This window comes from Pterocles gutturalis, unplaced genomic scaffold (genome assembly GCF_000699245.1).
Source record: "Pterocles gutturalis isolate BGI_N339 unplaced genomic scaffold, ASM69924v1 scaffold41541, whole genome shotgun sequence".
Classification (NCBI taxonomy): Eukaryota; Metazoa; Chordata; class Aves; order Pterocliformes; family Pteroclidae; genus Pterocles; species Pterocles gutturalis.
In genome coordinates, this window is record NW_010106965.1 from 1 (window position 1) to 17,013 (window position 17,013).

The window sequence follows — 17,013 nt, forward strand, 5'->3', positions numbered from 1 at the left end:
ATGCTTAATCAAAATAGATTTTCTATTAGTAGGGCTATTCAGCCATTTCTGGGATAGTATGTTCCTGTATGGCTCAGTAAGGTTATTACATATTAGCTGGAAACATCAGAGCAGATCAGCACCTAGAAGAATACTGTCATCTTTACACATAGCTGCAATCTTATCACAAACATATTAAAACACCCTACTTAATACACTGTTCCTACTAACTTACATTGTTATGTTTTAAAAATTCCTTTCCTGTGGAGATGTACATTTTACACCATAAGTGTTAAAATCCTCATGACTGAAACTTTTTCCACCTGACATTCAGGAAGCGCATAGCTTTTTTCAGCAATGTGTTGCTCAGGTGTAAATACATTTGCTGTCTTGATAGTCCACTGTTAGTGTGTCTGATAGGTTTTTACTTGCAAATCTGATAATACTGTTTATCTGGGAGATAAAGAATTGAGAGGAAGATGGCATGTGCACACAGTCTCCTCTGCTTGTAGGAGAGATCACCGAGAACAGTGGGAAAGGGAAGGCTCCACTACGTGCACATGGACCATGTGCAAAACTTCCCCTCCTCCATTCTGTCTGTCACTGAGAGATGACGGCAAGGCCCTGCCAGTAACTCCACCATCGCTTTTTGACACATCTGAGGGCATGAGAAAGGCAGGACTGGAAACAGAGAATTAGTAAGGTCACACAGATACATTCTCAGCTTGCAAAAGGAGGATCTCATCCAAACATTTCCTGGATGTTGCAATTGTTTTCCATTATGTCCCTTCTGCTCCTGTTTCTTTTTTTTTCTTGCTCCTGTTTCCATACTTTTTATGCCTATAGCTTCATATATAGTTCTTTTTTCTTCATTTCTACTCATGTTGTCGCCATCATTACTTACCAGAACCCCTTTCTTTTCTCTTTAAGAATATTAACTTCTGCTGGTGCGCTCAGCCACTTCTCTAAAGTGTTTCTGAAGTCTGCACTATCTGCCTCTTTCCATCAAGAGTCATGATGGTCTTTTTTTCTGGTGATGGCTCAGGAGTGTGTAATAACAAGCAGCAAAACAGCTGCTGGGGCAGCAACTATGGAGAGTTTTCCAGCTGCCTTTGAGTAGACAGTCACTGGGGAGCCTCTAGTATCAGTCAGTGTGTTTGAGAGGACTGAAATCCTTTAAGAGGATAATAGCATCTGTAAGAACAGGTCTTCAGTGTTGGGATAACTCAGTGAAGCCAAGTAAGATTTAAAAAGCATAGATTATATGTTTCTCTAACTGTTCAGTCTGTAAATAAAAGCCCTGTGAAGTCAACCACTTCTGGAAACATACAAACCCAGGCCGGCCTTTCGTCTGTCCCCTGGTAGTCTGCAGTGGAGTGAGTCATCTGCGCGTTTTCTAGATTCTTCACCATTCGAGCAATCAGTTCCCCAATGTGGCTCCGAGGAGCTGATCCATAGGAAAAGCCTAGGTTATCCTGGTACAAAGAATGGGAGAAAAGTATGATGCAGAAAGATGAGGCAGGGAGAGAGAAGATAAATGATACAAGAAAGATGAGTGGTAAAAGATAACCTAAGTAACTTCTATCTCATTACATGCTAGATGGTCCATACTTATCTACAGTGGTTGACAGCACTGGTTGTGCTGCCTTCACTGCAATTTCATGCTCCATGATGGTTAATAGAATAGAATAGACTATTTCATTTTGAAGAGACCTAAAGAATTCATGTAGTCAAACCACCTGCCCACTTCAGGGCTGACCAAAAGTTAAAGCATATTATTAAGGGCATTGTCCAAGTGCCTCTTGAACACTGGCAGGCTTGGGGCATCAACCATCTGTCTAGGAAGCCTGTTCTAGTGTCTGACAACCCTCTGGGTAAATAAATGCTTCCTAACAGCCAGTCTGAACCTTCCCAGCGCAGCTTTGAACCATTCCCATGTGTCCCATCCCTGGATCCCAGGGAGAAGAGATCAACACCTCCCTCTCCACTTCCCCTCCTCAGGAAGCTGTGTTGACAGCAGAGGTTTCTTAGGTCACTGACTGAGCCGTGCTCCCAAATCCAGAACCCAGCCCTAGGAACAAGTAGGCGCACACAGCTCCACACACGTGTAAATATTTTCAAGAGGAAAGCCCAAATAACCTGTCCCAAACTGTCTGATGTCGGTACAAAGGGATCCCAGGTGCTCACGCTTGGACTGAAGCTAGTTCTTTTCCTTTCACTTTTCAATTAACCACAGTAAATTAAGTCAATTTAAGACTGTTGGCAATTGAAGGGTTGATTTTCTGAGTGTTTGCACACTTAGCATCTTTGACATGAAGATCTGTGTATTAATAGGGTTGCGGCTCCCCCCTGATTTTATTGGGTGAGGGAACTGAGGGTGGGGGGTGCTGGTTTTGCTGATCGCATCCCTTCTCCCCACCTCCATGTTCTGGTTCTGTTAGTTTCCCTTTTAGCACTTGCTATTGGATAATGGGTGGTGTCTAGTGGAGATTACTCCATCTCATAGAAATGGATGCTTGCTATGTGGACTAAACCAAGCAGTTCCAAAAGGTGGCATATATTTGATTATGGATGGAGAGGTCCCTCCCCTCTGCCATTTCTTATGGCTCATCTGCAAAGTTCATATGCACTCACATCAATGGAGCTCGCCATGAGGGATCCTCGGTCAATGGCGTGTTTCATGATTTTATAGATATCTTTAGGGGCATCCTTTATTTCGTAGAACTCTGTGACTCCTCCTGTGAAGTCCTCCATGGCTTCTGTGGTGTTGCCTCCTTTCAAAGCTTCGTATGACCCATGGAGTCTTGGAAAGAGAAAGGGAAAATAAGATTTTCTTTTACAGAAATAAAGATACCTACTTATATTTTTTATACATATTTATCTTGTGTATGTGTATAAATAAAGATATGTAAACACACATACTAAAAAAACCCCACAAACCTTCTGTTTGCTAACCCCCAAGTTGAAAGTTTTAAAACACTCCACCTACACACATCAGGAAATAAAAATATTGAGAATCAAATGCAGACCTCTGAATGAGCAGCAAAACCCCCTAGAACATATGTTTTACTCCATCCCCAATTCTGAGGCATGAGAACCTATGGGAGATAGCACTGGTATGTTCGGAGCCTCTCTACGTGCTCATCGTAGGTCCTATACACTGGTTTAACCACGTCCCCAGCCAACGCTTTGGTGAGGGGCCTGGCATGGTCTGGTGGGTTGTCTTACTTTGCATAGGCCTTTTCCAGGAGGGCACTCCAGAACTCATTGCGCTGGGAGGACTTGGTGAAGACCAGCTGGTTGTTGTACGTAGGCAAGCAGTCATCAATGACAACGTCCACCCAGTCTCCGTAGCGCCAGAACTGAATAAAGGCGAACAGGAAAAAAGCTCTGGGTTAGCTTGGTGCAGGGAGGGAAAGCCAGGATGAGAGAGTAATGTGGAAATTAACTGCTTCGTAATGTGGCGAAAAGCGGTGGCCGTTGGGAGGGAGGCAGCCAGACTGAATTGCCCTGGGTAATGCCTGTGGGACAGTGGGAGGTCCCTTAGGAGAGCCAAGGCAAATACGGAAAGCAGTCAATCTGTTCTGAATAAGCGGTTCTTCAATAACTTTTTTTTTTTTTTTTTTTTTTTTTACAGACTAGCTGCTTGTGGGCCTAAAAATAGATGCTCTTGCCAACTACTGGCGTGCCTGTGCTGGCTGCAGTGGTGTATCTAAGCAGCGAGGCAGGACTGGGCACCTGTTGCCATCCCTTAGGCACAGGACACAGCGATCTGCAAATGCTTCCGTGGTGGGTTAATGCTCCCTAATTGCCTGTGGGGCTGGCCCTTGTGTGACTGCCCTGTTGGAAGAGTTTAGGGTGAGGCAAGTCAATCCCTCTTCCTTTCCTGCTGTGGCTCATGCTTCCAAAGGGTGGAGAAGCGAGAGGGAAGAGTGCATTCGAGAGCTGAGCTCTCTCTTGGGTAAATACACCTGTTTTCTGGTAGACAGACTCACCTGGAAATGAAAGATGCCAGCATAGTTGTGTATGAAGGACTGGTCATGAGGTATGACTCTACAGAGGAGTTTTTTATTCAGTGTCAGGCAAGCGATGGCAGCCAGGAACCAGCAGTCACCTGCAAACAAGCAGAAGCAGCAGACAGAATGAAGGGACAGAGCACCTGGAATCTAAGGGAAAACCTGAGATGCTGCAAAGTGAGACGTTAATTCTCAGTAGGGCATGCCATTGCCTTTTGGGAAAGGGCTCTTCTCCATGTGCTCTGCAGTACTTTAGCACTTTATTTGTGCTCAGGAAATGCTCGTTCACATCACTCATGGCCAGGTGCATGCCTATGAAATAGATGATGTTCCCTGTAATTTAGAAAATTACAGAAAATCTGATGAGCACTGTTACCTGTGGTGAGATTTCCCTGTCCCATGTGAATGCTTCTCTGAGTTCTGGCATTAGTTCTGCTTCCAAGCTTAGGACAGAGCCCAGCTGAGAGATAATTCTCTCCCAGGTGGAGCTCTGTTCAGCAGCTGAGGTTTAGTCTCTTGTTTTCCTTTTCTGCTCTCAAGATAACCCACTGTCCCACCCATCATTCTGTGGGGCCTTTTTCCTGCTGCATTGCTCTGATGCATTTTCCTCTTTTTGAATCTGTGTCTGCACTGCTGGAAGCACTGTCCCCTTTAGGGCTTTTCAGTTCTTCCTTCAGACTCTTACACAAGTTTGCTGCTTCTCTGGGAGCTCTGGGAAAGTGACTTTCTCCCCCAGTACTTCTGTGTTCAGCAAAGGATGCCTCAATCCTGAATTACAACCTAGTTGGTACTGTAAGAGAGGTTCTAGGGTAAGCTTGGCTGAGCAGTGTGAACTGCTAGGGCAAGAGAATTATACAGGGTAGTGAAAACTGAACCTGATTGCAGGGAGTTGTAAAAGAAATGTATAAAGCTGTTGTAGTGATAAAACACATAGAATTACATATATGTATATATTATGGAAAGCCAACTCTCTCTTTATAGCAGTACGTTCTAAGTTACCTATTTCCCCTTAGGGAGGAGGTGGGCTCCACTGTGAACAGGAGTTTTCTGAACCATACAATGTGCAGCAGAAGTCAAAAAGGTAAACAATGCTATGTGTAGTTGGGGAAGGAATGGAAGACAAAAGAGAGAATGTATTATGCACGTAAATTCATTTGCATCCACACCCTGGAAACTGAAGTTTTGGTCACCTCAAAAAGAAAGGCAGTTCTAAATAAATTTTTAAAGAAATAAAAAGTACTGGGAAGGTGATGAGGAGAGTCACAAGCACAGAACGACAATTAAATGAAAAGATTAACACACATCAGGATGTACTAGGTTAGGAAAAAGATCACAAGATAAGTTATAACATTGTGAAAGACATGGGAAAGCTGAGCGGGGAATGACTTTACAGAGCAGTGCAGGGGAGTGCCAAGTGGTGCCCCTGCAAGAGTTGTACCCATGTACCTAAGCAGCGACTCTATGTATCAAAGTGTGTTTGAGCACGTGAGCTACAGGTCTTCAATACAGAGGTTATCCTTGAGTAATAGGACTAAACACCTGAAAAAATACAACAGCAGCTGAAAAGATTTTTCACTCAGTCAAATAACTCCTCCTCTTTCTCTCTTATTCATGTCTTAACTAATTTTGTCCCTCCTCAAAGCCTGAAAGAAGGCCAAATAGTGCTTTGTAACACATTCACTATATTAGTTCATGAAAAGCAAAACACCCTGCAAAGCATCTTCCACTTCAAGTTCTTCTCTATACCGCTACGAGGCAGATACGAACAATTTACTACAGACAGAAGGAATCAGTAGACATGCAGAGGATACTGAGACAGAGGATTTCAAATATCACCTTGGAAGGAAAAGAAAATCCAGTGATGCAGACTTTAAAAAGTGCAAAGTTGAAGTAAGACTGTCATACCTAATTCTCCTTGGCAGATATCTGTTCTGTTGGCTCCACCGATAATAAACCGTGGATTCTCACAGATTTCCTGCAAAATATAAACAGATGGATGAGCAGGAAAAGCATGCGTTATGATGCCTGTTTGCCACAGAAATAAAGGCTGGTTTAGGACAATATTTTTCTGTAGGATAGTTTGTCAATATCAAAATCTCTTGAGAGCTGCCAGCCGCAGAGTTTCACTACAAAAATGTTTTGGAATCTGGATGTTCCAGACTTCAGCCAGAGTTTTCTCCATGTATCTACACAACACGGTCTAATTGCTAGCCTGGGGGGCTCCCTCTGTACAGGGTTCAAACACGTTAAAATGAGAAGAATAGGGGGAAAAAAGTTTTCTACACAATAATGGAAAAAAACCCCACTACTGGAGGAGACAGGAGAGCAGGTAGGTGGAAAGAGCATCAGAGAACCAGATTAAAGTATTTTTAAATGACTGCAGGTTTAAAGTAACCAATTGGCAGTAACTAATATGCTGCAGCATTAAAAGGGTTGGAGAATCCGTTTCATCAGGAATGAATCCCAGTAATACTCCTCCTTAAAATTTTCCCAGGATCAGGCATTTAATTCTCAGCAATAATCAATTGCTGGTTAAGAGATGTTATTCTTTTCTTCCTGTTGCAGTATTTAATTGCCAATAGTCCATTCAGAAATGTACACAGACATAATCTGAGGACAGGAAGCTCTTCTTTTGTCCTGCGCTTAGGACAATATGTTGGGTTTGTGAGTATTTATACGGAATGGGTACAAGATGCTGTACAGGCATAAATAATCAAGGAATTTCTGTAGGGAAGGAAGGACTATGTAGGAACCACCAGCAAATGAGGTGGGACTATTGCAGGGTTACACAGAACTTTTTCTAAATGGGACAAAGAACTGTGGAGTACAGGAAAGCCAAGGGAAGAAGTAGGTACAACCTGTCCTACAGAGGAAAAAGAAGTCCCTGCTTATCCCATCTCTCCTTCTCAAATACTTGCTATGGGCAAGAAAAAGATGACATTTAACTTTTAGGCCCATCTCTTGTGAGGGTAAGGAAAGACAGCTATTGCAACCTGAGGACCACTTCCCTGAGCAGCTGCAAATGGGGAAGAAGACAAAGTTTAGTCCAAGAACCCAATCTGTTGGAAGACGGCAGGGCTGGAGTGGGAAGGAGAAAGAGGAAACAACCGACAATGGCTTGTGTGGCAGTACAGGCAGCTGGTGCTACCTCTGCAGTCTAAAGCTTTTTTCCCATGTCATCAGAGCAGCCCTGGATTTTCCCAGACTCATGTTTCAGGTCTAGTAGTTTCACTTGGCTTGAGCCCACTTCTTCCCTCCTTCACAGTAATCAGCAGAGTTGCTTTGATGTAAATATTTGGATTAGTCATACAGCCTGATAGAGAGACCAGCTTCCGGCTCGCCCCAGCAGTCACCTTATTCTCCTGGAGGGAGGGAATGGAGGGATTGTCCTATTATTTTGGGCCTCGGACAGATGTCCCAGGGTCCAGTTCTGCCAAGGCAGCTGTTTGAGATACCTTTATGCTTTTCTCCACCCACTTGCTTTGTTGAAAATATTCTTTCTCACGTTGTTCTGGTGCTCTCCTGAAAACTAGCTGTGAGACACTAGGTTTTTGGATTAGGTTTTTTCCATTTCTGTTACTGTATTTTAGCTTGATCCTGCTCCTGTTGAAGTAACGAGCTCTGAAATCCAGCATGCTGCGTTTTCGATGAAGGTAGCTAGATAGTGCCTGTTTCCAAATATTACATGTTCAGCAATGGCTGGCCCTCAGAGCAATTTACTGCATCTTGGGCTCATTTGCTTTGGAAGATGTTTGGTAAAGGAATGTACAGGAGGGAGTCACGCAATTGTCATATAGGCTGTATCATAGCTATGACAGAAATGCTTTTCTTGCATTTCTTTATGGTGGCCAGGTGTCTTTAGTACACTATGGGTATACTTTTACTATTGTATTACTCTAGTTCATCTCCAGCTGTGCTAGTTGTACCAACTACAGCTGAAGTTACGGAAACGGAAAGGTTTCAAGGTCTTCCAAGGCTGATGAAAAGTATTCAGTGAGCAGAGTGAGACAACCTGTTCCAGATGCAGATTCAGTTCTGTAGTTTCATTACAAAGAGTCGAAGTTACAGCAAGGGAGACAGAGAATCCTAGGAAAAATCCATTGGTAGTGCGTGCTGCTTTCTGGGCTGAGGGTGGTGATGAGTCAGTTGGAAGGGACCACTGGAAAATGCAAAGGCAGCATGCAACTAAAAATGGCATTTGACCTTTGTTGTATTTTCATTAGTTTTTCTTCTGTGTCAGGAAAAATCCTCCAGTCAGCTCATACTGCTGCAGCAAAAGGCACTAATTCCTTTAAAAACTGCTGTTAATGAGCTATGGCATTCTAAGTAAATTCCCTGAACTGAGCCTATCAAGTAGAGGAAGCATCTCCTTAAGCCTGCTTAAGACAATTTGTACCTTCATGCTTCTCCCTTGGCCTCTCATGGTCTAAACCATGCTACTCAATGGCTGTGCTGCAGACTTCAAGGCAAAGCTTGACGTTATTGGACACCAAGCTGGTTTTAGAGTTTCAAGCTGGTTTTAGAGTTTCAGAGCTGGATTACCCTAATCTGAAAGTCCTGCCTTGGTGGCACTAAATGCCATCTTTGGTTTGTGGTACTGCCTGCAGAGGCACACATTTTGTGATTACCAAATTCAAACAGCTTCACACCCATGCAGCAGATGCTCTGATTCATTTTCATCCTGTGCAAAATCCACCAGTCTGCTAACTTGATTTTATTTGTATTTCTTATGAAAAGAAAGCTCCTCCTGCTGATTTTCTTGGCTGCTGAGAGGATCACCATGGGGAAGTCATTGAATCTGGCTGGTAACGATGCAAGCTCCTGGCTGTGAGCAGAGAGAATGACAAGGGTGCGCTTGAAAGCACAGTGTCACAGCAGAGCCTTCCTATTAATGTCCTAGCGTCATTGGATCCAAACAGGACTGCAGCAGGACTCTTGCATTATGTTATAATACAGACTTTTTCTCAGCTCTCAAAGACTGGTGACCTTGTCCCCATGTCCCCTGCAGGGCAGCATAGGTGTGGGAGGCTGAGGCTGTTAAGAAAGCTGGGCACAGCCTGTCACTGAGCTGGATACAACCTGGTGCAGGTGAGAAAGGCTCTTTGGGCTTCTCTTACCTTCCAAGGGTATTAATATTATGCATTAACTGAGGGAGATTTTATTTCCCCCCTATGTACCATACTCTGAACAGAAACGCTGGATGGATCCTGCAGCCTTCACTCAGGGAAACATTCAGGGCTGTCACTTGGCTTCTGCCCGAACTGAGCATTAGGAGGTCTGCCCCGTGCATTCACGTCGTGGCATGGCAGTCACTACCTGGGTAGAATTTCAGGGGCCTTCTCGCCGCCCCCGTGCCAAGGCTCACAGCTGCCTGGCGTGGTAGCTGTCCTTCTGCCGGTAAGGCACAAGACCAGTCCTCGTGCCTTTGCTGCCTGTGCAGCAGCAGAGGGCAATCATTTCGGGAGGTGGCGGAGGAGGACCCGACCTCCGAGAAGCACCAACTGCAAAGACACTCAGCAATCCCTCGTGGATTCACGTCATCACCAATAACGCTCATTTAAGGCCAGCATTGATCTGTCATCTATATTACATTCTCATACATGAACATCATGTTTGGGGGGAGCTTGGGTACAAATTCATCAGGTGGCATGACTGAGGTGACTCAGAAAGGCAGAGGCAGTCAGGAACAGGTCAGTGTTAGGATATTCTCTCAGGACCTCTGAACTGTCTGGTATTTTGTTTTCTTTTAGAATACATTATCAAGTCTCTTTCAATTCAAGTTTGACCTGAATTTCAAAGTGATTCAAAATTACCACTGTATAAGACTATAGTTTATAAGCTAGTTGTTTTCTTTGCCAAAAAAAAAAAAGCCTTTGCAATTTAATAAGAACAGAAGCTGTCATATCTTTACAGACTATTACAAAATTTGGCCTGTGCAGTTGAATCTTTACTTTTGGTGCTTCAATGATTGCTTTAATCTCTTAACAAAATACTCTTTAGCCCAGTATTGCTACTTAATACTCATTTGACTTGATGATGCTCTGTTAATTATCTATTGTGGCTATTCATGTATACAATATTATCAGACAAAGTGCTATATAACCTGCAGTTTCAAAGTCCAGTGAAGCAAAATCCTGGGTCACTCTGAGATCAGCACCAAGAGATCCAGGTCTTGTGCATCAGCCAGCGCCCGAGAGAAGCCGCACTTTGCAGCCGTGGTAGGGATGACATGATAGGGGACACATTATTAAAGGAGAGTCTCTTTGGGGACCTCCTGGGTACAGAAATCACCTGAATTACAGGGTTTGTTTTAAAACAAGCACATTTGCAACAGACGGTCAGGCATCTCTCCCCTGGCAGGACAGCCAGCTCTATCGGAGCCAGGACCGACTGTCTCCCCGATCCCACAGCGTGCCAGTACTGCCCAGATCTCCTGCCTCTGCTCTACCTGCAGCCGGCACCACAGATACATCAGGTGCCCGAACGCTTGTGTCAAAAGAACACAGACAGCTTCGGTTTTGATGTTTAGGTTGTATTTTGAGTCCTGCACAGTCCCCAGCTTGTGGTTGCTACATGAATAATAAGTATTGCGCTTCCAAACTTATTTGGTAATGAGTGGCTTCAAGAAGTATCTTTGGGATAGAGACCCTGAAGTCTGAACCTTCCCAAAAACCCGGCTTGATCTGTACATTCTCAGTTGTATTAGCCCAGTCTGAGGTTACATTGTGGGGTTTTTTTTATGTTTTGATGCTTTCTCACATGCGCACTTGAAGTCTGTCTGCCCCAGGGTGCTGGCACCCATCCCCTGTACCTTCCTCTCTGTAGAAATAGGGCAGATCCCCTCCCTTTGAGATGATTGACTTGTGGCTACACTTAACTCACCCACGCACATTTCCAGGAGCTGATGCCGCCCTGGTGATGATGCAGGAATGACAGAGCAGGCACGCACAGGGCAGGGCAGATGGGGGGATCATGTTGCTCCCCCCACATTGCTCACGTTGTTGTTATGACAGCGGCACGTGGCCTTCCTCTGCGTCTGTAAGAGCGACCCGCAAAACTCCCGGTCTTTTGCTGTTTAGTTATGTTCCTGAGGTTAGTTTTATCTGCCACCACTGACTCTGCCATTGAAGCACAGATTTGGGTGTTGGGGAAGTACGGCAAATCTAGAAGAGGCGGCCAAAAACTGCCAGAGGGAGGGAGCAGGGGAAGCTCCTCAGAACAGCATCTTTGCCACCAGACAGGGGATGGCAGGGGCTGAGGCAGCATCCTGGGGGCTACCTCGCTGTGGGGGGAGCAGCCGCCCAGCAGCAATAACTCCTCCTGCGGCAGGATGGGGAATCGATGGGGAATTGAGGAATTAGTCCTCTGCCTGGAAAGTCCTTCTTTCTTCTGGAAAGAAGAGGAAGGCTGTCTGGGGAATGCCCACAAGAGAGGAAAAATAAAGGGGATTAGGAGGCAGGAGTGAGTCCTCATAGTGGCTACATCACCCACGTTCATGGTCAGTGGGTAATATGCTAAACAACCTTTGCACGTTGGCTAAGCAATGTTAGGAACAAACAACTGAGTAAAGTGTGTTTCAGACCATAACCTGTCCTTTATTTTCACTGATTAGGAAACCACCAGAATACTAAAGTAAAGTTGTAAGTGAAAGAAGGTAATATTTAAAAATTAAGGCTCAGCAAACCCCACAACTTATTGCAGAATGAGGACAATTTTTCTTTGGTAGTTTCAGACAAGAAAATCCCTAGCAAATCATGCAAGAAGAAAATTAAGTTCTGTATTTCTTTTTCTACGTATGCCATTCCATCTCTTGTTTTGTTTCATTTTGGTTTATTGTATTTTAGCCATTATATACACTCTCTCTGATCCTCCACAACCCTAGCTAGTTAACCTCAGGAGAGCTCTAAGGAAATACTCTTCCAGCTTATTCCTCCTGCCTCCCCTGACACACACTTTCTGCAAAAAATGTAAGCTCAGGGTGAACAGTTCAAGCCACAGAAAGTAAAAGGCATTCAGCAAACATGGTACTTACACGTGGTCTCTTCCATTCGAACTTGATGGGGATTTTCTGGCTATAGAAGAGGGAGGACTCATTAGGTGGGAAATCAGGATCTTCATAGAGAATGTTTTTCTCCAGGCACTTCTTGTGAAGCTCTTCATAGGTCTTCTCCTTTACTTTGATAATGGGCTGGTTGCGACTTATAATGGCAGAATAAATCCCCCCTGTGCCCCCACCCGCACCTTCAGTTGTTGTGCTAATAGTAGCGCCGGGAAGTGACCCAGCAGCTGTCTGCTGAGCCACCGCTGCATTTATGGCGGTCGGCATGGGATTCAGGCGTAAAGCAAGTGTTGAAAGAAAGCAAGATCTTGCAAACTGGAAGGAAATTCGAGAAAAAGAGGAAGTTGCTGTGTAAAGTGCTTTTTCTATCCGTTGAAAGTCTCCCAGTCAAATTTTCAAGCAGCAAAATTCCATGTGGTTGAGCACGTTGTGCATCCTCTCAAAGGGCAGGATTTTGTCATAAAAAATCAGAATTTATTCCTTCATGGGGAACAAGATAATCTGTTGGCTGCCTGAGCTGTAGTATCTACAGCATGTGTGTGTGCTTGCCCTGTGTGCACAAGCGTCCAGAAGGGACAAGCTTTAACCCGTGAAATCTAAAAATAACTACAGGCGAAGAGTGAGAGAAAGCGAGAGGGAGAGGGTTAGTGAGAGGGTGTCAGTCTTCTGTGCACCTCGTGCCGAGGGCAGGCGTGTTCCTGGGACGGACTCCGTGTGCAGGCTGACTCCTGGTGCAAGCAGCTCATCTTTTCCGTAAGTAGAGAGAGCAGTGAAACTGGAAGCTAAACTCCTGCTGCTTTGGGAATGTGCTTCGTAAGTACTAGCAGCCAATAAACTAGCCCTGACACTCCCGGAGGAGCTGTTGTACTCGAATAGTTATTTCTACCCTTTGCTGCAGAAAAGATACATTGAGAATTTTTACTAGTAGAGAGGGTTAGCTGAAGACACGCTCCTAATGGTGAAAAAGGGAATTATTTGATGCTACTGAGGTCGGGTCAATACCTGCCAGGTGGGTTTGTCTCCTCTAGAGAGCAGCTCGCCAGCACTATAGCTGGTGATGGCTACCTCCCATGAAAAGAACCTTTTCGTATAGAGACAGAAAAATTTATAAGGGGCCAGTGTGGAAACCGGGCCACTCTGTGTGTGTTAGGATGTACCCATCTCAGAGGAGATGTCTGACTTCATACACTTGTTTTGTCACACAGTTGTGGGATAAGGGACAAATTCACAGTCTCAGTGAAAGAAAATCTAAAGCCTCCTAATACCTTGATTTTTCTTTGATTAGGAAGTCTTAAATCACATGAGGACATCAGTGTTATTTTTGCCTGATGACACTAGTCTCTGGACTCTGGCTCACGTACACATTGCTGATCTTCTGCCCTAGTACTATGCTGTTTTCCAATGCACTGATTCTTTTTTCTCAGCCATTTGCTTGGTTTACAAATTTCAAATCAACAGCACAATGGACAATCTCTTTGTGTCATTAAAAAACTCCACCAGGGGAACTTTTAAAGAAGATAATATAGTTGGCAATCTTGACTAACCTCTAGGACTATGAATCCTCAGTCTTCTAATGGTGGCCTAAATCCTTTTAATTTTATCGTGAATGCAAGCTTTCTTGCACCAACAGGGGAATCAGAAAGGACAGATTCAAGTGTTCGTGAAATAGGAATGCAATTGCTTCAGGGTGGGTTGTCAGATGCAGAATTGATGACCTCCTCATTACATTTAGATGCCAGGATTGCAGGTCTCACATCTGACATTACTTTGCAAGACAGCTTGGCAGAGCCATGTGCCACTCTTCCCAGGATATCTCAAGAGCAATGCAAGTGGTGAGATGCAACGGCCTCTTATTGCACAGCTTCAGCAAAAATGCTCATTTTGGAGCCTGTGCATACGTTGTTTCTTTCATATTCTCCCTTCTTGCCTGATACAAAAATTCATCTATTATGTCTTCTACACAGAGCTCTGTTTTGGGAAGAATGTCAGTAGCACAGGTGTGATATTTGACAAACTCCTGGTCTGCTGGTGAGGATCAAGTGAAGAACTAGCAGCGTTTTTATATATATATTTTTTCATATATATATATTTTCTTCCTCTTGGGATGGTCAGCAAGTGTCAGGATATGACCTGCTGGTACTGCTACAGGTAACAGTTCAGCTAGTGCCTGCATAGGGAATGGCAAGTGGATGTGCACTTCTCACTTCTAACCCAATGTCACTCTTTGGTGATGCTCAGGAGTATTTTGTGGTTATACCTGTTCAAAAAACAGCTGCTTCTTTTCTGATTTTTACTGGAAAGATGGTTTTGTTATTAAAGTCTTTGTTGTGTGAAACAGCAGTTGCTAGTAAAAGACAAATGATGTCTTTAAAGAAGCACAAGTTACCCCAGAGAAGAATGGATGTGCTGTCTGCTACAAATAGCAAAATAAACCCTTTGTCCATTACGATATAACCACTTTTTGTAGTGGAATTTCTTGCAAGCAGAAGTACCCCAACAGCTGGCCTGTTTGGACAGAAAAAAGTGAACTACATGGGTGGTAATATTTCTATTTAATTTTTATGAAGCTTTACTTCCAGTTGTTTTCTCCATTTGAATTCAACTACTTGTTTTGTGAAGATATATATATATATAGACTATAGACCTATTTCTTAATTTATGGCATAAATATGGGAAAAGTATATGAGTTGCTGCAAATATTAATGTAAATTATATTATTTGAAATTTATTTCCTCAGATCTAAAGCCATAACTTCTAAGATTTTCAGCAACTAATTCCTATTGAAATCCAGAGAAGTTAGGCACTTCATCCCACTGAAAATTTGACCCATGAGTACTTACTATAGTGCAGATATACTGAGGGCCAGGGTATAGACGCTAGTCATTCACTTTAACCAGATACCTGTGGAAGAATACTTAGTCGTGATTCTCAACAGAAGAAAGAAGGTTGGAAGGAATAAGCCATGTAACTTGCTTTATGGTTACTTTATTTCACTTACTTTCCAACTTCTGAAATACCAGTTAAAATACTGCATTCAAATGCTCCAGACAATAAATTGTATCCTGTCAGAAGCACTGCTCTGCTTAAATGTAAGAAGCAAATGTCAATTAAAGCTTAGAAGCTGATAGAAAAATAGGGTCTGTCTCAAAAATAGGGTCTCTCTTTCTTCTCACAGACGTAAAAGATCTATTTGGTACTGTTCTACCTGCATTAACTCGCCTGCATTAAGCACAGCAGTATTTAGGCTGCTGGTTCCCAGGGTGGAGGCTCGCGCTGCCTGCTAGAAGGGGCTGACAAACAGCTCTGCAGAATAAAAAAGAAGGAACCTAAGCACCTGGTGGGGAACAAACTGCGCTTGGTAGTCAAGAGCGGAGTAGTCACAGTTTGCTCTCACACTTGCTGTTCCCAGAAATCTGCCGTGCAGAGGACAAACAGCAGCAGGTGGGAATGACTGACCAAGCACAGGGACAGCTCAGTAAGAACAGTGGGGAACAACGTACAAATGGACGGTTACATTCCCTTCAGTTTGCAAAAATGGTGACCACTCTTCTCCATTTCTTAAGAGTTGATTTACTGATGTTTTTAGAAAATATTCCTTTATCTTGCTAAAAGAAATTAAGTAAATTTTCCCTTTTCTATCCACAAAAGCCAACTGACTCAAAGCATAACTGATTTAAAAAATAATATAGTTGGCAAGTGTAGCAAATAGAAAGGGCAAACAACTTGAGCTGTCTGATATGGAAAGGCTGCAGGAATAGACAGGGTGTAGGGGATGTGGGACTCAGGATGTCTCCTAGTTTTGAAAGGGAAGAAAGGACAGGACACACCAGTTGTGTTTGCAGAGATGGTGGGAAAAGAAGGCAAGGGAACATTAGGGTGAGCCATGGGAGAGTTAGGGGAATAGGTGTGAAGTAGGACAGCAACATACAGAATTAATCCCATGAAAATTTGCTTCATAAATACCAAGCTCAAATCTGCACCAGATACTAAAAACAGACCAAGAAATTAACTAAAATATGTGTAAAAGAAGCCAAACATTGGCAAGAGCTGGAAGATGTGCAGAAGCAGAGCTCTCCGTAAGCAGAGTTGCTTTACCAGGCTGGCTTAACCAGCAACATTCAATCATCCAAAAATGCAAATTCCTTCCTAACAAAAGACTTTTTTTTTTTTTTTTTTTTAAAGTAACACAGAGCAAGGGGAGCAATAACATGGAAGATGTTTCTGCGTGAGTCTAGCTGCTACCTCAAGCCAGTATTGCACCTGTGCCTTTTCAAAATCCAAATACCAGTTTCAAAAGCAGCTACTGGAGAGACTTGTGCGCTCCCACGTGACTGTCTTTTGCTATCACACAACTGACTGTCACAACCTACTCAGGCCGTACCTTCCGTGACACGCAACTTTGTTTACTGCCTGATTTTGCATTGTCATAGGGACAGGGAAAGGGGAAGTGTCTATAATCACACGGGGTGGCTCCTTATGGGTTTGTTTTCACAAGGCAGCTTGCAGGGAGAACTCTGATGACAACCTCTCTGTCTGGCATGTCTACTGATGCTGCTTGACGAACTGGCCCAGATCTGCTCTTCTCAGGTACTCCAGTCTCTCCACAGTGGGATTTCCACCTTAAACCCTATGCCAACGAGCCACAATCTCACCCCATCAATTTATGTTTTTTTGTGGCACATGAAGGCAGAACTCAGTCTTAATGCCTAACTGAAGGTAGCCTGGAGCAGGTAGTATTTAGTTGTTTTCCCCAAAGATACAATCCTAGTGCTATTACTTTTGCCAAATAGAAGAGCTATCTGAGTTTAAATTAGTGCTTTAAAAGAAAAATTGTACAAAATGTTAGTTTGGGGTGTGGGTGAGAAATATGTGGACTGGATCGAAGTGAACATTTTGAGTCTTCCCAGCTTATTGCCCCTCAACTTCTCAATGAATTCTCTGAAGAAGTTGCTTCTCCTT

The 17,013-nt window shown here is 43.7% G+C and overlaps 1 protein-coding gene across 1 annotated transcript; it reads right to left on the minus strand.

Annotated features, from left to right (window-relative positions):
- Nucleotides 1-1,132: 1,132 nt before the first annotated feature.
- Nucleotides 1,133-12,563, minus strand: LOC104472324 (calpain-3-like). Its single transcript, XM_010087943.1, has 6 exons — nt 12,028-12,563; nt 5,901-5,970; nt 3,975-4,093; nt 3,208-3,341; nt 2,614-2,782; nt 1,133-1,454 (listed from the first exon to the last, which is right to left on the minus strand). Exons 1-6 carry the CDS (start codon nt 12,319-12,321, stop codon nt 1,260-1,262), a joined length of 981 nt encoding a protein of 326 aa, XP_010086245.1. The 5' UTR covers nt 12,322-12,563; the 3' UTR covers nt 1,133-1,259.
- Nucleotides 12,564-17,013: the final 4,450 nt, after the last annotated feature.

Excerpts from the sequence above, each read along its gene's own strand:
- LOC104472324 (XM_010087943.1), bottom strand. The coding sequence starts at position 12,321 with ATGCCGACCGCCATAAATGCAGCGGTGGCTCAGCAGACAGCTGCTGGG. Across the intron at positions 4,094-5,900 it reads TATCTGCCAAGGAGAATTAG|GTGACTGCTGGTTCCTGGCT; the intron begins GTATGACAGTCT and ends GCTTGTTTGCAG. Across the intron at positions 2,783-3,207 it reads CTGGAAAAGGCCTATGCAAA|ACTCCATGGGTCATACGAAG; the intron begins GTAAGACAACCC and ends TCTCTTTCCAAG.